Source organism: Eriocheir sinensis, chromosome 62, assembly GCF_024679095.1.
Source record: "Eriocheir sinensis breed Jianghai 21 chromosome 62, ASM2467909v1, whole genome shotgun sequence".
Classification (NCBI taxonomy): domain Eukaryota; kingdom Metazoa; phylum Arthropoda; class Malacostraca; order Decapoda; family Varunidae; genus Eriocheir; species Eriocheir sinensis.
In genome coordinates, this window is record NC_066570.1 from 7,489,758 (window position 1) to 7,516,483 (window position 26,726).

The 26,726-nt window shown below is 53.3% G+C and overlaps 1 protein-coding gene and 1 long non-coding RNA gene across 12 annotated transcripts in view; both read left to right on the top strand.

Moving 5' to 3' along the window:
* The window catches only part of LOC126986716 (diacylglycerol kinase theta-like), a 130,266-nt gene that overhangs the window by 15,799 nt on the left and 87,741 nt on the right, over positions 1 to 26,726 (top strand). For 2 of the 7 annotated variants that reach the window (XM_050843082.1, XM_050843083.1), the window contains exon 1: positions 9,583 to 10,294. The exons of the other annotated variants lie outside the window; for them this stretch is intronic. In XM_050843082.1, the coding sequence (XP_050699039.1) occupies positions 10,162 to 10,294 (133 nt within the window). In that variant the 5' untranslated portion in view covers positions 9,583 to 10,161. Of the gene's footprint in view, positions 1 to 9,582; positions 10,295 to 26,726 lie in introns of those variants that run through there. 7 annotated transcript variants of the gene reach the window in all.
* Positions 15,132 to 18,131, top strand: LOC126986720 (uncharacterized). Of its 5 annotated transcripts, XR_007739914.1 has the most exons (5): positions 15,132 to 17,070; positions 17,161 to 17,280; positions 17,371 to 17,460; positions 17,641 to 17,820; positions 17,881 to 18,131. It is a non-coding gene; the product is annotated as an uncharacterized LOC126986720 (long non-coding RNA). The 5 variants fall into 5 exon arrangements; XR_007739913.1 differs by lacking the exon at positions 17,371 to 17,460 and having other exon boundaries at positions 17,581 to 17,820; XR_007739915.1 differs by lacking the exon at positions 17,371 to 17,460.

Genomic DNA, 26,726 nt, shown 5'->3' on the forward strand with positions numbered 1-26,726 from the left:
TCCTGCCCTGCTCTATCCTGCCCTGCTCTACCCTGCCCTGCCCTGCTCTATCCTGCCCTGCTCTATCCTGCCCTGCTCTATCCTGCCCTGCTCTACCCTGACCTGCCCTGCTCTGTCCTGCCCTGCTCTATCCTGCCCTGCTCTACCCTGACCTGCCCTGCTCTGTCCTGCCCTGCTCTATCCTGCCCTGCTCTACCCTGCCCTGCCCTGCTCTATCCTGCCCTGCTCTATCCTGCCTCCTCTACCCTGCTCTGCCCTGCTCTATCCTGCCCTGCTCTACACTGCCCTGCCCTGCTCTATCCTGCCCTGCCCTGCTCTATCCTGCCCTGCCCTGCTCTATCCTGCCCTGCCCTGCTCTATCCTGTCCTGCCCTGCTCTATCCTGTCCTGCCCTGCTCTATCCTGCCCTGCTCTGCTCTATACTGCCCTGCCCTGCTCTATCCTGCCCTGCCCTGTTCTATCCTGCCCTGCCCTGCTCTACCCTGCTCTGCTCCCACCTGCTCTGCCCTGCTCTGCCCTGCTCTGCCCTGCTCTACCCCTGCCCTGCCTGCCCTCTACTCTGCCCTGCTCTGCCCTGCCCTGCTCTACCCTGCTCTGCTCTACTCTACTCTGCCCTGCTCTACCCCTGCCTGCACTGCACTGCCCTGCTCTTCACTGCCCTGGTCTGCCCTGCCCTGCTCTATCCTGCTCTGCTCTACCCTGCTCTGCTCTACCCTGCCCTGCCCTGCTCTACCCTGCTCTGCCCTGCGCTACCCTCCTGCTCTGCCTGCCCTGCTCTGCCCTGCCCTGCTCTACCCCTGCTCTGCCCTGCCCTGCTCCTGCCCTGCTCTGCCCTGCCCTGCTCTACCCTGCCCTGCTCTATCCTGCTCTGCTCTACCCTGCCCTGCCCTGCTCTACCCTGCCCTGCCCTTCGCTGCCCTGCCCTGCTCTACCCTGCCCTGCCCTGCCCTGCTCTACCCTGCCCTGCCCTGCTCTACCCTGCCCTGCCCTGCTCTACCCTGCCCTGCCCTGCTCTACCCTGCTCTGCTCTACCCTGCCCTGCCCTGCTCTACCCTGCTCTGCTCTACCCTGCCCTGCCCTGCTCTACCCTGCCCTGCTCTACCCTGCCCTGCCCTGTTCTACCCTGCCCTGCTCTTCTCTGCCTGCCTGCTCTGCCCTGCTCTGCCCTGCCCTGCTCTGCCTCTGCCCTGCTCTGCCCTGCTCCCCACCCTGCTCTGCCCTGCCTGCCCTGCCCTGCTCTACCTGCTCCTGTCTGCCCTGCCCTGCCCTGCTCTACCTGCCTGTCTCTGCTCTGCCCTGCCTCTGCCCTGCCCTGCTCTATCTGCCCCTGCCCTGCTCTGCTCCTGCCTGCTCTGCTCCCCACCTGCCCTGCCCTGCTCTACCCTGCTCTGCTCTACCCTGCCCTGCCCTGCTCTACCCTGCCCTGCCCTGCTCTATCCTGCTCTGCTCTACCCTGCCCTGCCCTGCTCTACCCTGCCCTGCCCTGCTCTACCCTGCTCTGCTCTACCCTGCCCTGCCCTGCTCCTGCTGCCTGCTCTGCTCCTGCCTGCCCTGCTCCCTGCTCTGCCCTGCCCTGCCCTGCTCTGCCCTTGCTCTACCTGCCCTGGCCTGCCCTGCTCTACCCTGCCCTGCCCTTCTCTACCCTGCCCTGCCCTGCTCTACCCTGCCCTGCTCTGCTCTTCTCTGTCCTTCCTTGCTCTACCCTGCTCTACCCTGCCCTGCCCTGCGCTACCCTGCCCTGCCCTGCTCTTCCCTGCCCTGCCCTGCTCTTCCCTGCCCTGCCCTGCTCTACCCTGCCCTGCCCTGCTCTACCCTGCCCTGCCCTGCTCTACCCTGCCCTGCCCTGCTCTACCCTGCCCTGCCCTGCTCTACTCTGCCCTGCTTTGCTCTACCCTGCCCTGCCCTGCTCAACGCTGCCCTGCCCTCTCCTGCCCTGCTCTCTGCTCTACCCTGCTCTGCACTGCTCTCCCCTGCCCTGCCCTGCTCTACTCTGCCCTGCTCTACCCTGCCCTCTGCTCTACCCTGCTCCTGCCCTGCCTGCCCTGCCTCTGCTCTGCCCTGCTCTGCTCTGCTCTACCCTGCCCTGCCCTGCCCTGCTCTACCCTGCTCTGCTCTACCCTGCCCTGCCCTGCTCTACCCTGCCCTGCTCTGCACTGCTGCCCTGGTCTACCCTGCCCTTACTCTACCCTGCCATGCTCTACTCTGCCCTGCTCTGCCCTGCCCTGCTCTACCCTGCTCTGCTCTACTCTACTCTGCTCTACCCTGCCCTGCCCTGCTCTACCCTGCTCTGCTCTACCCTGCCCTGCCCTGCTCTACCCTGCTCTGCCCTGCTCTATCCTGCCCTGCCCTGCTCTATCCTGCTCTGCCCTGCTCCCACCCCTGCCCTGCCCTGCTCTGCTCCCCTGCCCTGCTCTCTGCCCTGCTCTACCCTGCCCTGCTCTACCCTGCCCTGCTCTACCCTGCCCTGCCCTGCTCTACCCTGCCCTGCTCTACCCTGCCCTGCCCTGCTCTACCCTGCCCTGCTCTACCCTGCCCTGCCCTGCTCTACCCTGCCCTGCCCTGCTCTACCCTGCCCTGCCCTGCTCTTCCCTGCACTGCTCTACCCTGCCCTGCCCTGCTCTACCCTGCCCTGCCCTGCTCTACCCTGCCCTGCCCTGCTCTACCCTGCTCTTCTCTTCCCTGCCCTGCCCTGCTCTCTGCCTGCCCTGCTCTGCTCCACCTCCTGCTCTGCCCTGCTCTACCCCCTGCCCTGCTCTGCTCCCTGCCTGCTCTCCTCTGCCCTGCTCTGCCTGCCCTGCTCTGCTCTTCACCTGCCTGCCCTGCCCTGCTCTCACCCTGCCCTGCTCTGCCCTGCCCTGCTCTACCCCTGCCCTGCCCTGCTCTATGCCCTGTCTCTGCTCTACCCTGCCCTCACCCCTGCTCTGCCCTGCTCTACCCCTGCTCTGCTCTCTGCCCTGCCCTGCTCTGCCCTGTCTGCTCCCCTGCCCTGCCCTGCTCTACCCTGCTCTACCCTGCTCCCCTCTGCCCTGCCCTGCTCTGCCTGCTCTGCTCTACCCCTGCCCTGCTCTGCCCTGCTCTACCTGCCTGCCCTGCTCTCTGCCTGCTCTGCTGCCCTGCCCTGCTCACCCTGCCCTGCTCCCTCCTGCCCTGCTTTGCTCTACCCTGCCCTGCCCAGCTCTACCCTGCCCTACCATGCTCTGCCCTGCCTCTGTCTCCCTGCCCTGCCCTGCTCTACCCTGCCCTGCCCTGCCCTGCTCTACCCTGCCCTGCTCTGCTCTACCCTGCCCTGCTCTACCCTGCCCTGCTCTACCCCCCTGCACTGCACTACCCTGCCCTGCTTTGCTCTACCCTGCCTTGCTCTAGCCTGCCCTGCCCACTCTGCCCTGCCCTGCTCTGCTCCTGCCCCTGCCCTGCCCTGCCTGCTGCCCTGCTCTGCTCTACCCCTGCTCTGCCCTGCTCTGCTGCCCTGCCCTGCTCTACCTGCTCTGCCCCACTCTCCTGCCCTGCCTCTGCCCCTGCCCTGCTCTCTGCCCTGCCTGCTCTACCCTGCCCTGCCCTGCTCCCTCTGCCCCACCCTGCTCTGCCCCTGCCCTGCTCTGCTCTACCCTGCCCTGCCTCTCCTGCTCTGCCCTGCTCTGCCCTGCCCCTGCTCCCTTGCTCTGCCCTGCCCTGCTCTACCCTGCCCTGCCCTGCCCTGCTCTACCCTGCCCTGCCCTGCTCTACCCTGCCCTGCCCTGCTCTACCCTGCCCTGCTCTACCCTGCCCTGCCCTGCTCTACCCTGCTCTGCTCTACCCTGCTTTGCTCTACCCTGCTCTACCCTGCTCTACCCTGCCCTGCTCTCTGCCCTGCCCTGCCCTGCTCTCTGCTCTACCCTGCTCTGCTGCTCCTGCCCTGCCCTGCTCTACTCCTGCCCTGCCCTGCTCTCCACCCTGCTCTGCTCCTGCCCTGCTCTACCCTGCCCGGCGCTGCCCTGCCCTGCTCTACCCTGCCCTGCCCTGCTCTACCCTGCCCTGCCCTCCTCTTCCCTTCCCTGCCCTGCTCTACCCTGCCCTGCTCTACCTACCCTGCCCTGCCCTGCCCTGCTTCCCTGCTCTGCCCTACCCTTCCCTGCCCTGCACTACACTGCCCTGCCCTGCTCTACCCTGCCCTGCCCCTGCCTCACTCCTGCCCTGCCCTCCTCTTCCCTGCCCTGCCCTGCTCTAATTCTGCCCTGCTCTCACCCTGCCCCTGCCCTCTGCCTGTCTTGCCCTGCCCTGCCCTGCTCTGCTCTGCCCTGTCTCTGCTCTGCCTGCCCTGCTCTCCCCTGCCCTGCTCTACCCTGCCCCTGCCCTGCTCTACTGCCCTGCCCTGCCCTGCTCTACCTGCCCTGCCCTGCTCCCTGCTCTGCTCTACCCCTGCCCTGCTCTTCCCTGCCCTGCACCCTGCCTTCCTGCCCCCCTGTTCTGCCCTGCTCTACCCTGCCCTGCCCTGCTCACCCTGCTCTGCCCTGTCTCTGCTCCCCTGCACTCCCCTGCCCTGCTCTACCCTGCCCTGCCCTGCTCTACCCTGCCTTACTCTACCCTACCCTGCCCTGCTCTACCATTCCCTGCTCTACCATGCCCTGCTCTACCCTGTTCTGCCCTGCTCTACCCTGCCCTGCTTTGCTCTACCCTGCCTTGCTCTAGCCTGCCCTGTCCTGCTCTAACCTGTCCTGTCCTGCTCTAACCTGTCCTGTCCTGCTCTAACCTGCCCTGCCCTGCCCCTGCTCTGCCCTGTCTTCCTGCTCTAACCTGTCCTGTCCTGCTCTAACCTGCCCTGCTCTACCCTGCTCTGCCCTGCCCTGACCTGCTCTCCCCTGCCCTGTCCTGCTCTAACCTGTCCTGTCCTGCTCTAACCTGTCCTGTCCTGCTCTAACCTGTCCTGTTCTGCTCTAACCTGTCCTGTCCTGCTCTAACCTGTCCTGTTCTGCTCTAACCTGTCCTGTCCTGCTCTAACCTGTCCTGTCCTGCTCTAACCTGCCCTGCTCTACCCTGCCCTGCTCTACCCTTCCCTGCTCTACCCTGCCCTGCTCTACTCTGCCCTGCCCTGCTCTACCCTCCCCTGCTCTTCCCTGTCCTGTCCTGCCCTGCTCTAACCTGCCCTGTCCTGCTCTAACCCTGCTCCTGCCCTGCTCTACCTGTCCCTGCCCTGCTCTACCCCTGCCCTGCTCTACCCTGCCCCTGCCCTGTTCTGCTCTGCTCTCCCTGCCCTGCCCCCTACCTGCCTGCCCTGCTCTACCCCTGTCTGCCCTGCTCTGCCCTGCCCCACCCTGTTCTGCCCTTGCTTTGCCCCACCCTGCTCTGCCCTGCCTTGCCTCCTCTTCCCTTCCTTTCCTTGCTCTACCCTGCTCTACCGTGCTCTCCTGCTCTATCCCGCTTTACCGTGCCCTGCCCTACCCTTCTCTTCTCTACCCTGCTCTGCTCTGCATATGTATATATATATATATATATATATATATATATATATATATATATATATATATATATATATATATATATATATATATATATATATATATATATATATATATATATATATATATATATATATATATATATATATATATAGAGAGAGAGAGAGAGAGAGAGAGAGAGAGAGAGAGAGAGAGAATGATGACTGATATTTTTAAATGTATATGGGTGAAATTTACCACGCGATGGGGCCGAGCGGTGCTGGGCGGGGAGGGACGCGGCAGAGCGGGGCGGGGTGGGACGGGAGGGACAGGCAGAGTGGGGTGGGGGAGGGGGAAGGTCGGGGCAAAACAGAGAGGGGCGATGCGGGGCGCGGTGTAGGGCAACCCGCGCACGCTCCGACTGGTGTGGTTTGGACGAGTCGGCGGCTTGGAGTCACTATAATATTTTGTTCATTTTTTGATCTGGGACTCGGAGTAGCACGTTTGTGGTGGTGCGGGCGGCGCGGGGCTGCGGGGCAGCACTACACTGGATCCATCGCTGCCGGTTGTCGCCCTGGTTGTGTCAGGGCAGCCTCGAGTCACCGCTCAGTTCAATTTATTTTTCGGTAAAGAAAACACAAGGAAACACAAGGATATAAGGAGGTTACAAGAGGCCAGCCGGCCTACACATGGAAGCTGCTGACAGTGGATTATTCAGGGCCGTTTCTAGCCTTTTGGGGCCCTATGCGAAATGTTGTTTGAGGACCCCGATGTTGTGGAACAATAAAAGTAGGTAACGTTGGGGGCATACGCTGTAGCAGCGCGTGGCCTCGGTGCTCATCTCCGTCGTATTGGGCCTTGAGCCTGTGGTGGGAGGGAGCCCATTACCCCGGGACACAGGCCAGTGTGACATCCAGGTTACCACAGTTTACCTTCCCCAGGTTTCCCCAGGTACCCATTTATCGACCAGCCCGAAATGGAGGACGAACAGATGTGAAACTATGCTGGGTGGATATAATGAAACAAATAATAATAATGGCAGCTTGGAGGCCCCTGGTGGCCTCGGGGCCCCAATGCAACCGCATAGTTCGCATATAGCAAGAAACGGCCTTGGGATTATTCACCAAAGGGCAAAGCATTTTTTTTTTTTTACGTCCTGCCTATTGCGTCGGTAGGCTTTCTTAGTGGGGCCTGGTGGTCGGCTGCAGCCTGTTATGGTGCAGGGAAGTGTTTATAGTGGCGCCATCTTGCTTGGCTCATGCTGTCCCCTGGAGCTCATCTCTGATCCTCTTTTTAGAGAGAGAATCTAGAGTCCGGGTTTATAGATGGTTTTCAGGACAGCATGCTGATCGATGTATATAAAAGGCCCGATATATGCCTACAAAAGGCTCACAACACACTGCCCCAATAACAAAGATAAATTATATTCAACTGGGGTTAGAGAGATGCCTTGGTACGCCCCTCTCGAAAGAGTGTAAGTCGTCTCATCAACTCCCCTCCTCCTACTAGCAGTCTTCTACCTCTTAAATTCCTTCGCAATGTTGCATATCTTTCTGTCTTCTATCCTTATTTTCATGCTAACTGCTCTTTTGAACTTGTTAACTTCATGCCTCCTCCCCTCCCGCGGCACCGCTGCACACAGGGTAGGCGGTTGGCTGAGTGGTAGCGTGCTGGTCCCACATACACCGCGTTATGGACGACGCGGGTTCGAATACCCACGCTACCCCCTCGGATTTTTCAGTCACCGCCGAGTGGCTTAAAACTACCCACATGCTGTCCTGAAGACCACCCATCAACCCGGACTCTCGAGGAAACCGTCCAAGTGAATCAAGAAGGAGCTCCGGGGGGCAGCATGAGCCAAGAGAAGATGGCGCCACTATAAACACTTGCCTGCGCCATGACGGGCTGGGGCCGCCAAGAGAGCCTACCGGCGCTATAGGCGTACACGTAAAAAAAAAAAAAAGCTTTCTGCTCATGCTCATCCCCATTTTATCCAAATCCCATATGAAAACGTAAACTAGAATCTTCAGTATTTTATTCCTTCCGCTGGTAATTCTGGAACAGTCTTTCTCCATCTGTCTTTCCTCCTGCCTACGACTTTAACTCTTTCAAGAGGAGAGTATCAAGACACCTTTGTGTTTCCGAAATTTTCTCTCTTCTGGCCACGCATTCTTTTTTCTTTTATCGAATCAGTGCCTTGCGGGCTGTTTTTTCCCTTGAGTTTTCTACCTTGTAAAAAAATATAAAGATAAAGTTCGGGGCACACGCTAAGGTGCACGTAACCTCGGTGCTCATCTCCGTTTTATTGACCCTTGAGTCTGTGGTGGGTAAGAGCCCATTAACCCTCGACACAGGTCAAGTTCTACATCAGTGTTACCACAGCAGGAGGGAAGGAATACGAAGGAAGGCGGTTCCAATATCTACCAGTGGCGTGGATGAAAAAATGGGACACAGGTTACCTCGTGCATCAGAAAGCTGGCGCTAGCACGTTCAGTTAAGGGTCGGGGAGAGTCTTGGCAACGGAATCCTTTTTTGGGGTTTCCTTCTCTGTTCTTGTGTTTGTTGTTCGGTGCCTTTTTCTTCTTTTTCAAAACTTCTCTTTCACTTCATCTGTGTGTAAGTGTTGTTCAAAAAGTAGATCCGCTGTCTAGCTATTCTTTTGGCACGGAGTCCTAAAGAAGCTCCTCTTCTCTTGGTATGGAGGAGGTCTTGTGAAGTAAGGGCCGCTTTCACAGTCACTTTGTTTGTTTTGATCGTTACCAATGGCGGCGATCAACGCTATAGTTTTCCACGTGAAACTGGCTTATGGGGTAGTGGCGGCTGCAGAGGAAGCGAGCGGTGTTGAGAGTATGTGCCAGTTTGCGGGGCTAAGCTAACCCCGCAGCCACCACTACCCCATCGGCCAATTTTACGTGGAAATGGTATAGCGTCGATCGCCGCCATTGGTAATGATCAAAACAAACAAAATGACTGTGAAAGCGGCCCTAAGACACCCCAACAGTCTCCGCCGCATGCTACCAAAGAGACGACGTTGAGGTTAGCAAGGTTTTTTGGGGTGTGACATCGCTCTTTGGGGAACTTTAAGGCAGGGGGCCGACATTCGGGCTGCCACACCGCCCCAGCAAGCGTGCGGCAAGACACCCCAACAGTCCACCGCATGCTACTAAAGGGACGGCGTTGAGGCTAGCAAGGTTTTGGGGCGTTGCATCGCTCTTAGGGAAACTTTAAGGCAGGAGGCCGACACTCAGACTGCCACACCGCTCCGTTATGTGTGCGGCGAGACAACCCAACAGTGCACCGCATGCTACTAAGCTAAAGGGAGGTTGACAGGGAGGTTAGGAAGGTTTTGGGGCGTGACATCGCTCTTGGGGGAACTTTAAGGCAGGGAACCGACACTGAGTCAGCCACACCGCCCCAGCTACTTGTGATGAAAGACATTCGCTCAACAAATCTCTCGGCAGTCTCGTACTACTAACGGGATGGCAGGGTCTGAGTGCGGGATATAGCTCTTGGTGGGAACTTGAGGCAGGAGGCTAGAAATGGCCATTCTTGAGGACAGAACACAGGCCGTCCTCTTCCCTATAGACAGCACAGCAGCTTAAAAATACATACGTTGCTAAATAGTACAGAAACTCATATAATAATAATAATAATAATAATAATAATAATAATAATAATAATAATAACAGAGATTCGCCGCCATGACTAAAGTGGTGTTGTGTCGGCGGTGGGTGCGGTGTGTGTGTGTGTGTGTGTGTGTGTGTGGTCCATCCCTGCCCAAGGGTGGTGAATGGTCGTCTGACGGCTCATGTGCTGGAAAGCCTCGGTCGTTAATTATTTTCGTAGTTCGTCGTCACTAAAAAAGAAGGGGAGTAGGTTAAAGAGGGTGGTGGTGGTGGTGGTGGTGGTAGTGAGTACAATGATAGCAGTGGTGGTAGCAGTGTTGTTATTATTGCTGTTGTTCATATTGGAGGTGGTGGTGGTGGCAGTAGGTGTATTGTTGTTGATGACATTGATGATAGTGCGGGTGCCAGAGGTTGGTAGCGGCAGCAGCGTACAATGATGGTGGCGTTAGTGTGGGGGCAGCAGGGGCAGCAGCAGTGGCCCTGCTGAGGGTTGACGGGGCAGCGAAGATGGTATTGACGGCGGCAGTGTCTGCTGGAAGGGTGGAGGTGTGTGGTATGCCAGCGGGGGCCTAGGTCGTCCTGGTCGCCCTGGTCGCCGAGGCCGCGGTCTTCGCTAGATGGCCCTGCAGCCGTGCGGGCGGCGCGTGCGTGGCGGCGGGGCCGGGGAGTGGCGGCTTTCACCAGTGTACCTGTGTCAGCCGTGAGGATGAGCGGTGTCTGGCTAAGGTCCCATTGCGCCGCAGTTGGGACGGGCGGCGCCCACACCCGCAATCCGGGCTGTTGAGCGCGGCGCAGCCACGCTGTCGGCAGGCCGCTCAGGCCCGCCCTGAGCCCCGGCCGCAGCAGCAGCAACGCTCGCGACGCTGCTTCTGCTGCTGGTGGTTGAGGTGGTGGCGGTGGCTGTTCGTGGCCGCCCCCGCCCACCAGCACCAGCAGTGTCCCCCTCAGGAGGCGGACGGCGGGCACCAGGACGGGCTGCCGCGCCCGCAGGGAGACGCGCTGGGCCAGGCGCAGCACAAACCAGCGAAAAGGCGCGCCCACCTGGGCCAGGGGAGGCGGGCGGGCCCGCCTCACGGCGACGACAGCGGGAGCCCCAAGCAGAGCGGCGGCGGCGGCGGCAGCAGCATGGCGCTGGCCAAGGCTGCAATTACCCCGCCCGCTCACTGCTTCGTCAAGCGCACCTTTCACAAGCCCGTCTACTGCCACCATTGCACCGACTTGCTCTGGGGCATCATCGGCCAAGGATACACCTGCGAGGGTACGTCTGCTGCTCTTCTCTACCCATAGTTACCTCTTGGGGCATCGCCCCCCACCCCCCACCGCCCCCATATAGAGCGCTGTCCGCACGGCGCCTCCTGGCGGGGAGGGCGGCCATGTTGGTGTTGTTGAGGGAGCTGCTGTGTGGCGGAGGAGGTCCAGCCGCGGGCCATTGCGCAGACACCACCACCACCACCACTACCACCACTACCTCCACCTCTCCACCTCTCCACCACCACCCAACACTTCACCACCATCACCTCCACCTTTCCTCGACTCAGCACCACCATCACCTCCATCACCGCCCTGAATTTCACCACCATCTTTCAAAACCTCCACTGAGACGGCCATCTCCACCTCCATCTTTTCTCCTCATAACCTCACCATCACCACCACCAGCCCCTCCACCTCTCCAACACCGAACGTCATTGCTACTTCCATTACCTTCTACAACCCGCCACCATCGCCTCCCTCTCTCCAGCACCCAACGTCACCCTGCCTCTGCCGTCCCCACCATGTTCATCACAATTTCCAACAAGTATCTCCATCTCTCCTCCACCACCACCACCACCACTTACGACAACCACCACCACCCAACACCACACTCACCACCCAGCACCACCACCACCACAGGCATTCAATATTCCGTTACTGCCACCACCACCACCATCACCACCACTACCTCTTCTCATCTTAGTGTTCTTTTTTTCAGCATTAAATCTTTAGACCAAATATTACAAAAAAAAATATCGATGAATGAACACACACACACACACACACACACAATGATGGTGGGGGTGGAGGGGGTGATGATGGTGACAGGAGTAATGATGATGCTAATAATGATGATAATTTGCGTAGTGATGAGTGGGGATGGTGGTGAGTGGTGGTGGTGAATGGTGGTGACAGTCATCGTTGCAGTCATCATTTTACTGTATTTCTTGCACTCACACCTGGCTTGTACATTGTTACGAAGTTGTTGGTGTGTATGTATGTGTCTCTCTCTCTCTCTCTCTCTCTCTCTCTCTCTCTCTCTCTCTCTCTCTCTCCAGCTGGTGTTCAACCCGTATGATCGATCGGGAAGAGTATGATGCAGGAGGCGCGAATAGCAGCCTGGTGGTGGTGGTGGTGGTGTGTAGTGGTGGTGGTGGTGCTGAGTGGGTATGGTGATGATAGTGCTATTGTGGTGGTGGTGGTGGTTTGTAGTGGTGATGATGGTGCTGAGTGGGTATGGTGATGATAGTGGTATTGTGGTGGTGATGGTGATGTTGTGGGATGGTGGTGATGATGATGGTGTTGCTTGGTGATGATTATGTTGTGATGTTGATGTAACAATACTTAAAAAAAATGTTTAAGCAGGAGGAAAATGACAGTGTGTGTGTGTGTGTGTGTGTGAGAGAGAGAGAGAGAGAGAGAGAGAGAGAGAGAGAGAGAGAGAGAGAGAGAGAGAGAGAGAGAGAGAGAGTATGAGGGGAAGGTGGGTGACGTCACGGATAGTTTGGCGCCCTGCCCACGGCGTGCCACCAAGGGGAACCGTCTTGCCCTCATGCCCTCCCTCACCCTCTCCTGCCTACAGTCTACCCTCCCATGCCTCCCCTCCTTTGCCTCCCCTCCCTTCCCTGTCCCATCATCCTCCCCTCCCATGCTACCCTTCACCTGTCTCCTCATTTGCCTCCCCTCATCCTCTTCTGCCTCCCCTCCTTTTCCTCCCCTCCCTTCTCTATCCCATCATCCTCCCCTCCCGCTCTCCTCACCTGTACCGTCCCATGGCTCCCTTCATTTACCTCCCCTCAACCTCCCCTCATCTTCTCCTCACCCAGCCTTCTTCCCCTCATCCTCCATCCCTCCTTCCCTCCCTCCCTTCCCCTATTCCCCTCCTCCCCTCATTAACCCCTTCCCTCATTCTTTTCCCCTTCTATTTCTTTCTCTTTTCTCTTTCCTTTCTTCATCCTTCTCCTTTTCACTCTTCTCTTCCCACTCAGATCTCATTCCCCTCATATCCCTCTCTTCTCTCCCTTCTCCTCCTCCTCCTCCTCCTTCTCCTCCTCCTCCCATCTCTCGTTTCCTCCGTTCTTTTCCTCTCTCCCGCATTCTCTTTTCATCCTTCTCTTTTTTTTTCTCTCAGTTTTCCTCTCTACTTCCCCTTTTCCTCCTCCCCATCTCGTCTTCTCTTGGTCTTCCTCCTCCTCCTCATCTTCCTCCTCCTATTTTTCTCTTCCTTCTACTCCATTTTCTCTCGCATTATTCTCTCATTTCCTCTCCTTCACCTCCTCTCTTCTATCTTTTTCCTTACTTTATCTTCTCTCCGTCTCCTTCACTTCATCCCCTCCTCCTCATCCTCCTCCTCCTCTAATACCTCCATTCCCCCTGATCTCATTTCCTCACTTCTCATCGCCCCCCCTCCTACACTCCACCTCTCCCCTATCTCCTCCCTCCTCTCCTCTTCCTCCTTTTCCTCTTCCTTCTTCCCTCTTCTCCCCCTCTTCCTCCTCTCGCTCCCCTCTCTCCACAGGTATATTCTAAGGTGGCTCTGTACATGTTTATATACATCTGCAGGAAATGAGGAGGAGGAGGAGGAGGAGGAGTGTGATGCCAAATCGGAGGGGGGTGGTCATGGTGGTAGTGGAGGAGGGGGTGGTAGTGTCTCAGGGGGTGGAGGAGGAGGAGGATGCGGTAAGATGAGGAGGTGTCCACTTGGCAAGGTGGTGGTGGTGATGATGGTGATGATGTGGTGATGGTGTAATGATGATAATAGTGATGTTGCTGCTGGTGGTGGTGGTGATGAAGGTGGTGGTGGTGGTGATGGTAGTGGTGATGCCTAGTTAATTAAAGGAAGGTAGAGGATGATAGGAAAGGATGCTATGCCGTGGTGGTGTGTGGTGGTGGTGGTGGTGATGAGGGTTAGGATTGGTGTTTGCCTTGCTCTTGATGTTCGGTAGTAAAAGTGGTAGTGGTGGTGATGGTGGTGGTGATGATGGTGGTGATGTAGAATCCGTAATGGTGATGACGGTGATGATTTCTGCATTTGGTGATGAATAGTGGTGTGATGTGGTGATGAAAGACGTGGAGTTGCGATAATGATGTTGGTGGTGGTGGTGGTGGTGAAGATTAAAGGTGTGGTAGCTTTGGTGGAGGTGGTGATGACTGTAGTGGAAGAGATGGTGGTGGTGGTGGTGGTGGTGAAGGGTTTGATGGTGATGAGGAAGCGGAGGAGGTGGTGATGATGGCGGCAGTGGTGTTGATGGTGGAGGAAATGGTGATGGGGGAAAGTGGCTGAGGCTGTAGTGGAAGAGGTTATGGAGATGGTGGTGGTGGAGGAGGTGGAGGAGGAGGTGGAGGTGGAGATGGTGATAAGGTCTCCTCCATATAACCTTAGATCGATAGTGAGGCGGAGATCAGCTGGGCAACCTCCTCCTCCTCCTCCTCCTCCTCCTCCTCCTCCTTATTTTCTTCCTTTTCCTTCTCCATCGGCTCCTCCTACCTCCTTTCCTCCTCCTCCTCCTCTGACCCTCCTCACTCCTTTTCCTCTTGCTCCTTCTATCTCTTCTCTTCCTCCTCCTCCACCTCCTCCCCCCTTTCCTCTTCCTTTTCCTTTTTTTTTTTTTTCTCCTCCTCCTCCTCCTCCTCCTATTCTTCCCTTTCCTTCTCTTCATTAAGCAGATTCCTCATCCTTGCCATGTTAACACACACACACACACACACACACACACACACACACACACACACACCATCATGGCAGGGCTGTGGAACCTTCTTAAAGACCTGTGTGTGTGTGTGTGTGTGTGTGTGTGTGTGTGTGATGATAATGATGGTGTAGATGATAGTGAAATGGGGGCTGGCTATGGTGGTGGTGGTGGTGGTGGTGATGATGGTGAATTTGTGAACCTGAATATAATACCAGTAATAATGATGGTGGTGATGATAATGGTGATGACTGTGACATTTTGGTGTTGGTAGAGATGCTGTTTGGCGGTGATGATGGTGGTGGTGGTGGTGGTGGTGAAAGAGGTGTTGGAAGTGGTGTTGATAATGGTATTGATCGTGGTGGTGATGATGGTGATGATGGGGTGTTAGATATAATTTTAGTGATCTTTGAGTTTTGTTGTAATGATAATGGGGAGGAGGAGGAGGAGGAGGAGGAGGAGGAGGAGGAGGAGGAGGAGGAAGAGGATGAGGAGGAGGAGGAGGAGGATGGTAAAAAAAAAGATAAAAAAGGACGAAGACGAGGAGGAATAAGATGGAAGAGGAGGACGACGAGGAGGAGGAGGAGGAAGAGGAGGAGGAGGAGGAGAAGGAAGATACAGAGGAGAAAGAAGATAGGAAGGAGAGAAATGTCATAAGAAGATACCAGGAGGAAGAGGAGGAAGACGAGGAGGAGGAGGAGGAGGAGGAGGAGTAGAAGGACGAGAAATAAGACGAAGAGGAAGAGGAGGAGGAGGAGAAGAAGAAGGACGAGAGCGAAGACGAAGAGGAGGAGGACGAAGAGGAGGAGGAGGAGGAAGAGGAGGAGGAGGAGGAGAAGATGGAAGAGAAAGATGCCCGGACGTGAAAACACACACACACACACACACACACACACACACACACACACACACACACTTGACCCTGATTCACTAAGACATGATTTTTTTTCTCTCTCTCTCTCTCTCTCTCTCTCTCTCTCTCTCTCTCAATAAAAATGTAAATAAAATAAACAAAATGGAACTTATGACTCCTCCTCCTCCTCCTCCTCCTCCTCCTCCTCCTCTTCCTTCTACTACTACTACTACTATTACTACTACTACTACTACTACTACTACTACTTTTTTTTTTTTGTCTGAGATGCAAGCGTGGAGAGAGAGAGAGAGAGAGAGAGAGAGAGAGAGAGAGAGAGAGAGAGAGAGAGAGAGAGAGAGAGAGAGAGAGAGAGACTTCGTAGTAGGTACTAATATTTTTATGCGTCTTAAGTTTCTCTTTTCGTGTGTGTAAACAAAAATAAAAAAAAGGCATTGGGTGTGGTGGTGATGATGATGATGATGGTGATGATGGTGATGAAATTGTTGGAGGGCTTACTGATGGTGGTGATGACTTAAGTGGTGTTGAGGCGTGGTGGTGATGCAGGTGGAGGTGATACATGGTGTTTGCAATTTTACTCCTTTTTAGTGGTGGTGGTGGTGGTGGTGATGGTGGTGGTGGTCATTATTGTGGTGTAGGCCTAGTCTGTGGTGGTGGGTGATATATATAAAAAAGTAATGTCATTTGGTATTGTTTTCGAGTTTATAAGTGGTGGTGTTTTGATGGCTGTGGTGGAGTTAGTTTAGTGGTGGTGGTGGTAGCAGTGGTGGTATAGATGGTTAAGAAAGTCCTGTTAGTGGATCTAGTGATGGTGTTGATGGTGATGTTTGGTGGTTATGGAGGTGGTGGAAGAAGTGGTGTTGAAGGAGAATGTGGTAGTGGTGGTGGTGTTAAAAGTGGTGGTGGTGGTGATGTTGGTGAAGCTTTACCTAGTGATGATTCCGTTTTTGGTAGTGGTGAAGGTGGTATTGATGGTGTTGATGGAAGTGGAATTGGTGTTGAAGATGGTGATGAAGATGGCAGTGGTGATGGGGAGAGTGGTGGTGCTCGTGGTGTTTATGGAGATGGTGGAGCTGGTGATGATGGTGGAGTTGGTGGTGATGAATGGTGTTGGTGGATGGGATTGATAGAAGTGGTGATGGTGTTTTTGGTGGTGTTAGGAATGGTGTTGGTATTGAAGGAGGTAATGGTGTTGGAGACGGAGAGATAGGTGGTGATGGTTGTCGTGGTGATGAAAGTGGCGATGGGTGGTGATGTTGGTAAGATTCAGGTGGATGTGATGTTGATGTTAGTTGAGTTGATGGTGCTACTGGTGGAGGTGGTGTTGACAGAAGTGGTAATGGTGGTGATGATGGTGGTGAAGGTGGTGTAAGTTATGTAATGGTGTTGATGGGAGTGATGCTGGTTAAGGTGATGGCGTTAATAAAAGTGGTGGTGGAGGTGATGCCGGTGGTGATGAAGATGAAAGTGAAGATGGTGTTGAAGAAGGTGGAGGTGGAGGAGGTGGTGATAAATAATGTGGAAGAGGTGGTATTAATGGTGTATGTGGTGGAGGTGATGCCGGTGGTGATAAAGCTGAAAGTGAAGATGGTGTTGAAGGTGAAGGTGGAGGAGGAGGTGGTGGTGATGAATAATGTGGAAGAGGTGGTGGAGTTGTGATGTTAGTGGAGGTGATGTGAGAAGGGGCAGCGATGGAGTTGAACATAGTGAAAATCCGGATCCTTTTGTGGTGTTGGTGGTGTTGACAAAACTGGTGATGTTGGTAGTTGAGTTAGAGGGGGTGAAAGTGGTGTACCTGGCGTGGTGTTGATGGCAGTGCTGGTGTTAGTAGTGGTGTTAAGAGACGGTGGGAATGGAAGTGGAGGTGATAAGTGGTGTTGATAGAAGTGGGGGAAATGGTGGTTCTGGGGTGGTGATGATGATGATGAAATTTCAGGTATTAGTGGTGTTAGAGGTGGTATTAAAAGTGGTGGTGTTGATTGAAGTGCTTGTGTTAGTGGAGGTGTTTGCCGAGGTGTTGTGTTAGTGAAGGTGTTTGCCAAGGTGCTGGTGTTAGTGGTGGTGTTAATAGGAGTGCTGGTGTTAGTAGTTGTGTTAGAGGAGGTGCTGGTATAAGTGGTGTTAGTGGAGTAGTTTTTAGAAGTGCTGGTTTTGATAGTGGAGTTATAGGTGTTGGTAGTGACGTTAGAGGAGGTCCTGGTATTAGTGGTGGTATTAGAGGAGGTCCTGGTATTAGTGGTGGTATTAGAGGAGGTCCTGGTATTAGTGGTGGCGTTAGAGGAGGTCCTGGTGTTAGTGGTGGTATTAGAGGAGGTCCTGGTATTAGTAGTGGCGTTAGAGGAGGTCCTGGTGTTAGTGGTGGTGTTAGAGGAGGTCCTGGTGTTAGTGGTGGCGTTAGAGGAGGTCCTGGTGTTAGTAGTGGCGTTAGAGGAGGTCCTGGTATTAGTAGTGGCGTTAGAGGAGGTCCTGGTGTTAGTAGTGGCGTTAGAGGAGGTCCTGGTGTTAGTGGTGGTGTTAGAGGAGGTCCTGGTGTTAGTGGTGGTGTTAGAGGAGGTCCTGGTGTTAGTGGTGGTGTTAGAGGAGGTCCTGGTGTTAGTGGTGGTGTTAGAGGAGGTCCTGGTGTTAGGAGTGGCGTTAGAGGAGGTCCTGGTGTTAGTGGTGGCGTTAGAGGAGGTCCTGGTGTTAGTGGTGGCGTTAGAGGAGGTCCTGGTGTTAGTGGTGGCGTTAGAGGAGGTCCTGGTGTTAGTAGTGGCGTTAGAGGAGGTCCTGGTGTTAGTGGTGTTGGTAGAGGAGGTCCTGGTGTTAGTGGTGTTGGTAGAGGAGGTCCTGGTGTTAGTGGTGGCGCTAGAGGAGGTCCTGGTGTTAGTGGTGGTGTTAGAGGAGGTCCTGGTGTTAGTGGTGGCGTTAGAGGAGGTCCTGGTGTTAGTGGTGGCGGTAGAGGAGGTCCTGGTGTTAGTGGTGGCGGTAGAGGAGGTCCTGGTGTTAGTAGTGGCGGTAGAGGAGGTCCTGGTGTTAGTGGTGGCGCTAGAGGAGGTCCTGGTGTTAGTGGTGGCGGTAGAGGAGGTCCTGGTGTTAGTGGTGTTGGTAGAGGAGGTGCTGGTGTTAGTAGAGGAGGTGCTGGTGTTAGTAGAGGAGGTGCTGGTGTTAGTAGAGGAGGTGCTGGTGTTAGCCGTGGCGCGAGACAGAGGCGGTGCTGGGGTGAGGTGTGAGCGGCTTCAACCCAGCGGACGAGAGATAAGCCGGGGCTGGTTTTCCCCCGGAGGCGAGACGTGGCAGCAGGGGAAAGCGGGGGGGAGAGAGAGAGAGAGAGAGAGAGAGAGAGAGAGAGAGAGAGAGAGAGAGAGAGAGAGAGAGAGAGAGAGAGAGAGAGAGAGAGAGAGAGAGAGAGAGAGAGAGAGAGAGAGAGAGAAGTAATAGAAGGTAAGAAGAGGAAAGGGAATGTGGAAAGAGGGGAGAGACAGAACGGAGGGAGATAAGAATGGAAGGAGAGAAGAAGGGAGAGATATGGAAGGAGTGTTAGGTAAGGAGAGAAGAGGAGAGGAGGGAGGATAACAGGAGAGGAGAGGGGAGAGAGGTAAGGAGGGAGAGGGAGGGAAGAATGGAGAGATAAGGAGAGAGGGGAAAGCAGAGGAGAGGAAGGAAGGGGAAAAGAGGGGAATGAGAGAGAGAGAGAGAGAGAGAGAGAGAGAGAGAGAGAGAGAGAGAGAGAGAGAGAGAGAGAGAGAGAGAGAGAGAGAGAGAGAGAGAGAGAGAGAGAGAGAGAGAGAGAGAGAGAGAGAGAGAGAGAGAGAGAGAGAGAGAGAGAGAGAGAGAGAGAGAGAGAGAGAGAGAGAGAGAGAGAGAGAGAGAGAGAGAGAGAGAGAGAGAGAGAGAGAGAGAGAGCGGGGAGGGGGAGAGACCGACGTTCACCTGTTGGGAGGCGCCATCTTGCTACTCCTGAGTGTCCCCGCGACCTTGCCAAGTCTAGGGCGACGCCGATAACCGAATGAACCGACTCCCGCCGTACTGCGTGTTGAGGGCCGCACACACACACACACACACACACACACACACACACACACACACACACACACGGATAAGTATTGAAACCTGTGTGTGTGTGTGTCTTCACCTACGAAGCACACACACACACACACGGATAAGTATTGAAACCTGTGTGTGTGTGTGTCTTCACCTACGAAGCACACACACACACACACACACACACACACACACACACACAGTGACACACAGCTGCCATCGCCATGAATGAACAGTGAATAAACAGTTTTATGGTGACGGCGGCGGCGGTGGTGGCGGCAGGGTGGCTGGGGCGGACGGGCGGGCGGCGGAGATAGAGCGGTGTGTGTGTGTGTGTGTGTGAGAGAGAGAGAGAGAGAGAGAGAGAGAGAGAGAGAGAGAGAGAGAGAGAGAGAGAGAGAGAGAGAGAGAGAGAGAGAGAGCAGCGCCTCGCCACCACCCCTTTAAGCTGGCCCACACCCGCACACTCTCTCTTCCCGGACCAAAGTCACCCAGCGGCCGAATCCGAAAGAAACTAAAAAACTGAGGGAGCAAAAAAGAATATCTGTCTAATTTCCTGCGTACGATAGAAGGCGGAGTGTGGCCGGTGAAACACAACGTCACATTAATGCTGTCTGCCGACCACGTCCTCGCGCCTGGAGGGGAAGCAAGCCCGACCGAGGGGAGGTGAGCAGGGCTGGCGGCGGCGGTGGTGGCTGAGGCGGTAGCGTAGTCTGGCTGGCCTTGAGGAGACGACTCGCCCCTCTGACTCAAGACTCTAGTGTGTGTGTGTGTGTGTGTTGGGGGAGGTTGGGGGTATGTGTGTGTGTATGTGTGTGTGTGTGTGTGTGTGTGAGGATGTGCGTCTATCTATCTATCTGTGTCAGGGCGTTGGTGTGAGTGTGTGAATGGGAGGGGGAAGGTGTGTGTGTGTGTGTGTGTGTGTGTGTGTGTGTGTGTGTGTGTGTGTGTAAGGCAGGCATGGACGGCTGTTCTTGAGCTCCTCCAGAAATTTCCAGACAGGGCTTGGCGCGGGCTACTCCCCCCTCCCCTGACAAGTGGCTGAAAAGGGGAGGGGGAGGAGGAGGGAGAAGGAGGGGAAGGGTGGATGAAGGAAGGAAGGAAAAGGAGTGAGGAGAGGGGAAGAGTAGGTGGCTATGGTGGCTATGGTGGTGGAGGTGGTGGAGGGGTCGACGTGGCATCCCCTCCCGCTAAGTGGATGAGAGAGAGAGAGAGAGAGAGAGAGAGAGAGAGAGAGAGAGAGAGAGAGAGAGAGAGAGAGAGAGAGAGAGAGAGAGAGAGAGAGAGAGAGAGAGAGAGAAGTGTCTGGGTGGTTATGAAGGTGGTGATGGTGTTGGTGGTGTGGGTGAAGGAGCTTGGGAGGGGGTGAGTCAATTCGGGAGGGAGGGAAGGGAGGTTCTTTTTTGGTGGTGGTTGTGGTGGTTGTGGTGGTGGTGATGGCGTTGGTGTTGATGGTGGTGGTGGTGGAGATGATGGTGTTAATATTGTTGCAGGTGTTAGTGGTGGTGTGTTACTGGTGGAGGTGTTGGTGTTGGTGGTAGTGACTTTGGTGTTGATGGTGATAGTGGGGGAGATGATGGTGTTATTGTTTTTGAAGGTGTTAGTAGTGGTGGTGGTGGTAGTGGAGATGATGGTGTTAGTAGTGGTGGTGTGTTACTGGTGGAGGTGTTGTTGTTGTTGGAGGTGCAGGTGTTGGTGGTGGTGGAGGTGTTGTTGGTGGTGGAGTGTTACTGGTGGAGGTGTTGGTGGTGGTGGTGCAGGTGTTGTTATTGGTGGAGTGTTACTGGTGGAGGTGTTGGTGGTGTTGGTGGTGCAGGTGTTGGTGAAGGTGTTGGTGGCGGTGTGTTACTGGTGGAGGTGTTGGTGGTGTTGGTGCAGGTGTTGGTGTCGGTGGTGGTGGTGGTGGTGATGGCGGTGGTGGCGGTGGTGTAGGGCCCAGCGTGGCGGTCCCTCTCATTAGTTAATACTCGTACTCACAAAGGAAGTGAATATCCTTTGTGTGATCACCGATAATGGAAGACATCTATTTATACACACACACACATGTACGCACGCTGCTATGTATGTATGTATCTATGTATATATGTATGCACACTTACATGCATCTGACCTCTTACAATATGTCTATCCACGCATCTATCTCTCCACGTGTGTGTGTGTATGTGTGTGTGTGTGTGTGTGTGTGGATGGTAGGAAGGAGATAGGAGGGTGAGGGCGCGTGGGGGGTAGGGCGGGAAGGACGTGTGTGTGTGTGTGTGTGTGTGTGTGTGTGTGTGTGTGTGTGTGTGTGTGTGTTTCAATCAGGTCAGGTGTGGGTTAACAGTGATATAAGGACAGGTGGAGGGGCGAATTGTGGGAATGTTTAGCGTTTAGTAGAGGAGAGAGGATGGAGGTGGAGAGGTGTGGAGAGGCTTGGCGAGGAGGGAGGCAGGAGGGAAGGAGGATACTGAAGAAGGAAGAAGGAGGGAGAGGGATGAGAGAATGGGGGAGTGTGTGGAATGAAAGAGAATAGAGAATAGAGAGAAAAAAGGAAGGAGAGATTGCTTAAGAGAGAGGGGAAGAGAGGAGAAGGAGTGAAGGAGGATATTGATGAAGGAAGAAGGAAGGAGAGAGAGGGATGAAAGAATGGGATAGGGGATGAGGGATTAAAGAAAAGAGAGAAATGAGAAAAGAGGGAGGGAGAAGAAGGAAGGAAGGAAGGATATTGATGAAGGAAGAAGGAAGGAGAGGGATGAAGGACGGATGAGAGAGAGGGGGAGAGAAGAAAGAAAGAGAGATAAGGGAAGAATGAAGGATAGGAATGAGAGAATGAGAGAAGGTGAAAGATGAAGGGAAGAAAGAAGGAAAGGCATGAGGGTTAGAGAAGTCGTGGATAAAGAGGGGATGAGGGAGAGAAGATGAAGGATGACAGGAGGGAGGGAGGGAGATGAAGGAGGGGAGGAAAGTTAAGAGATGTAGAATGAGGGAATTAGATAAAGTACCGATGGACATAAGAAGGAAAGGAAGGGATGATGAAAGGAAGGAAGGAAGGAATTAGAAGATAGGAGAAAGTAAGTTCAGAGAAAGCAGAAAACAGATAAAGACAGAAAGTATGAAGGTGGGGAATAAGGGATAAGATAGATATAAGAGTGAAGGAGGGAAAAGGGAATAGAGGAGGAAAGATGAAGGAATAGAAGGGTTTAGGGGAGAAAAAGAGTGGAGGGAGAAAATAAATGGAAGGAAGGAAAAGGGGAAAGGAGTTGTTACCAAATTAAGGATGACATTTTATTATCAAGGTTAACACGGAGAGAGAGAGAGAGAGAGAGAGAGAGAGAGAGAGAGAGAGAGAGAGAGAGAGAGAGAGAGAGAGAGAGAGAGAGAGAGAGAGAGAGAGAGAGAGAGAGAGAGAGAGAGAGAGAGAGAGAGAGAGAGAGAGAGAGAGAGAGAGACTCAGTCACAAACATCCTGTGCTGGGTGATAGTGACGCGCACACACACAAACACACACACACACACACACACACACACACACACACACACACACATACACACGAACACATATACAGGCTATGCGTTCATAACTTTAAATAACAGCACCTACTTCTACAATCACTTTTATTAGGTACTACTACTACTACTACTACTACTACTACTACTACTACTACTACTACTACTACTACTAATAATAATAATAATGAAAATTAGATAAAAATAAAATTGTAAACAGTTTGCTCATCAGGTTTTGGTGTTCAAGTACTACTGCCAATACTATTAATCCTCCTCCTCCTCCTCCTCCTTCTCCTCCTCCTCCTCCTCCTCCTCCTCCTCCACTTCATCATCATCCCCACAGTTACCATCCTCATATTCGTCATCACTCCTCTGGGCTCCATATATTGTGGCTATGATTGCATTTTCACGGCGATGGTGATATTTTGGTCTATGGTACTAGTGGTGGTGATGATTATGGTGATGACTGTTCTGGTGGTGATGATGATGAGGTGATAGTGTTGGAGAGGGTAGCGGTAATCGTGGTTGTGTTTTAGGGGCGGTGATGGTGATGGTGATGGTGGTGGTGTTTATGGTGATGGCGTGGCATTGGCTTTGGTATTGTGTATGTATGTTTGGTATATATGGTGGTGGTGGTGGTGGTGGTGGTGACGATTGTGGTAGTGGTGTTGATGGTGGTGGTGAAGGTTGGTTACTGTGGTGTTTGTGACGATGGTGGTGGTGGTGTTGATGATGGTGGTGGTGGTGTTGATGGTGGTGGTGGTGGTGGTGTTGATGGTGGTGGTGGTGTTGATGGTGGTGGTGGTGGTGGTGTTGATGGTGATGGTGGTGTTGATGGTGGTGGTGGTGGTGTTGATGGTGGTGGTGGTGTTGATGGTGGTGGTGGTAGTGGTGTTGATGGTGGTGGTGGTGGTGGTGTTGATGGTGGTGGTGGTGTTGATGGTGGTGTTGATGGTGGTGGTGGTAGTGGTTTTGGTATTGGTGTAGGCGGTGCTGCTACATCTGCAACAACGACAACAACAACAACTACTACTACTACTACTACTACTACTACTACTACTACTACTACTACTACTACTACTACTACTACTACTACTACTACTACTACTACTACTACTACTACTACTACTACTACTACTTCTACTACTACTACTTGCCAAAAAAAGTAATATTGTACTATTGAAAGAAACTAAAAGACAGATGAATGAAAGAAAACATTATTATTATTATTATTATTATTATTATTATTATTATTATTATTATTATTATTATTATTATTATTATTATTATTATTATTATTATTATTATTATTATTATTATTATTATTATTATTATTACTATTACTATAACAAGCTAACCAACTTTTTTTCATTCCATACCAAAGAAAACATAAGAAAACAAAGCACACTAACCTTTAATAAACAAACACTAACAAACAAACAGACACTACATTACCTCAGAACTGATGTGTTTGGGAGAGGAAGGAGTGGGAGGGAAGGGAAAGGGGAGGAGGGAGGGGGAAGGGGGGGGGGAGCCTTACCCGCATCACCACACTGCATAGGGGGGCTTGGGGAGGTGGAGGGAGTATATAGGGGGGGTGGGGGGGGTTGATGGTGGTGGGGGTGGTGTGAGGGGTGAGGGATAGGGGCGGGGCAGGTAGGGCAGTGATAGTGGTGGTGGTGGGAGGGTGTTGTGGTGTGGGGGGTAGAGGAAGTGTGTGTGTGTGTGTGTGTGTGTGTGTAGAGGTTCTGATGGTGGTGGTGGTGGTGGAGGAGTGAGGGATGGGGGCTGAGCAGGTAGGTGGTGTTGAAGGTGGTGGTGGTGGTGGTGGGACGGTGTGGTGGTGGGGGGGGTGTAGAGGGAAGGTGATGAGAACGGAGTGGAGGGGGATTCTGATAGTAGTGAAGGGGGTGAGGGATGTGTGATCGTGGTGGTGGTGGGACGGTGTTGTGGTGGGGGGGGGTGAAGTGGAGGGGTTGAGGAATGGGTGGTGATGACAGTGGTGGTGGGACGGTGTTGTGGTGGGGGTGTTTAGAGGGAGGGTGATGGAGGGGTGAGATGGAGGGTGGTGATGGTGGTGGTGGTGGGACGGTGTGGTGGTGGGGTGTGTGTTGAGGGAGGGTGATGAGGACGGAGTGGAGGGGGATTCTGATAGTAGTGAAGGGGGTGAGGGATGTGTGATCGTGGTGGTGGTGGCGGGGGTGTATATAGAGGGAGGGTGATGGAGGGGTGAGGTGGAGGGGGTGAGGGATGGGTGGTGATGATAATGGTGGAGGAGGAACGGTGTTGTGGTGGGAGGGTGGTGGAGGGGTGGAGGGGTGAGGTGGAGGGGAGGGAAAAAGCTAAGGCGCCCAAAAGCAAACGAGACAAACAAAGAAGAAAGCAAACATTATTATTTCCTTTCCTTGTTTGGACTTTTTGTTGATTTGTTTTGCTGTTTATTTATTTTTATCCTTCAGTTGTTATTTATTTAGGTACTTTGTTTGCTTTGGTGCATTTAACTTTATTATTATCATTATTATTCTCTCTCTCTCTCTCTCTCGTAATTAAACTGAGTTAGAATGACTTTTAGGCTTTATAATGTTTTTTTTTTTTTTAATGTTTTCCTTTTACTTATAATCACAATCATCACCACCACCTCCACCACCACCACCACCACCACCAACAACAACAACAACACTACCACCACTACGACCACCTCCACCACCACCACCACCACCACCAACAACAACACTACCACCACTACGACCACCTCCACCACCACCACCACCAACAACAAAAACAACACTACCACCACTACGACCACCACCACTACCACTACCACCACCACCACCAACAACAACAACAACAACAACAACAACACTACCACCACTACGACCACCACCACCACCACCACCACCAACAACAACAACAACAACAACAACACTACCACCACCACCACCACCACCACTACCACTACCACCACCAAAGCCTCCACCACCACCACCACCACAATTAGCATCACTTTTATACTACTAGATATCTGTTTTCTAAGTTTTTGTTCCATAGAGTTGCAAATATAGCATAAATGATGATGATGATGATGATGATAATAATAATAGTAATAGTTATAATAAAAATACCCCACGCTGCCTTTGTTCGGAAATGGAGTCCATACTTTTATTATCATTATTATTATTGTTATTATTATTATTATTATTATTATCATTATTATTATTATTATTATTATTATTATTATTGTTGTTGTTGTTGTTGTTGTTGTAATGGCTTGACTGTCCAAAAGGAGAGAGAGAGAGAGAGAGAGAGAGAGAGAGAGAGAGAGAGAGAGAGAGAGAGAGAGAGAGAGAGAGAGAGAGAGAGAGAGAGAGAGAGAGAGAGAGAGAGAAGGAAGGAAGGGAATGACGTGCCCCGGTGTGTGTGTAACTGTTCTGGATTGGATACCCTGGACGAGCTGCCGCCGTATTGATTTTCCCACTCTCTCTCTCTCTCTCTCTCTCTCTCTCTCTCTCTCTCTCTCTCTCTCTGTGCGTGTGTGCGTGCGCGTCCCATGTACGTCTCTGCACATACGTACATTTTCCACGGTGACGGTTTGTGTTCAGCCTCTTGGTGTTCCCCCGAGAGGCGCCGTGATGCAACCTCCACCACCACCACCACCACCACCGTCACCATCACCACTACCACCACCACTACCACCATCACCACTACCACCACCACTACCACCACCACCACCACTATCACCATCACCACTACCACTATCACTATTACTACTACTATTATTACCAAAACCATCTCCATTTTTCTCCACCAACCATCAGCCTCCCCATCATCACCACCACCACTACCACCACCACCACCACTATCACCATCACCACTACCACTATCACTATTACTACTACTATCATTATCATCACCATCTCTATTTTTCTCCACCAACCATCAGGCTCCCCATCTTCACCACCACCACCACCACCACCACCACCATCACCACTACCACCACCACTACCACTATTACTACTACTATCATTACCATCACCATCTCCCCATCATCACCACCACTATCACCACCACCTCTATCACCATCACTGTTATTACTACTACTTCATCTTCAGTATTTCCATCTCCATCTGCAATTTCACCATTTCCACCGTCACCATCACCACCACCAGCCTCACCATCCTCACCATCACTATTGCCAATCTCCTCATCACTTTTCACCATCACTACCATCATCATTATCATTATTATCTACATCATCATCACCACCACCATATCTAACCATCTCCTGCATTTTCTACACCATCACCACCACCATCACCATCATCACCATCTTCAACAACCGGAATACTCATCATCACTACCACCTCTACCACCACC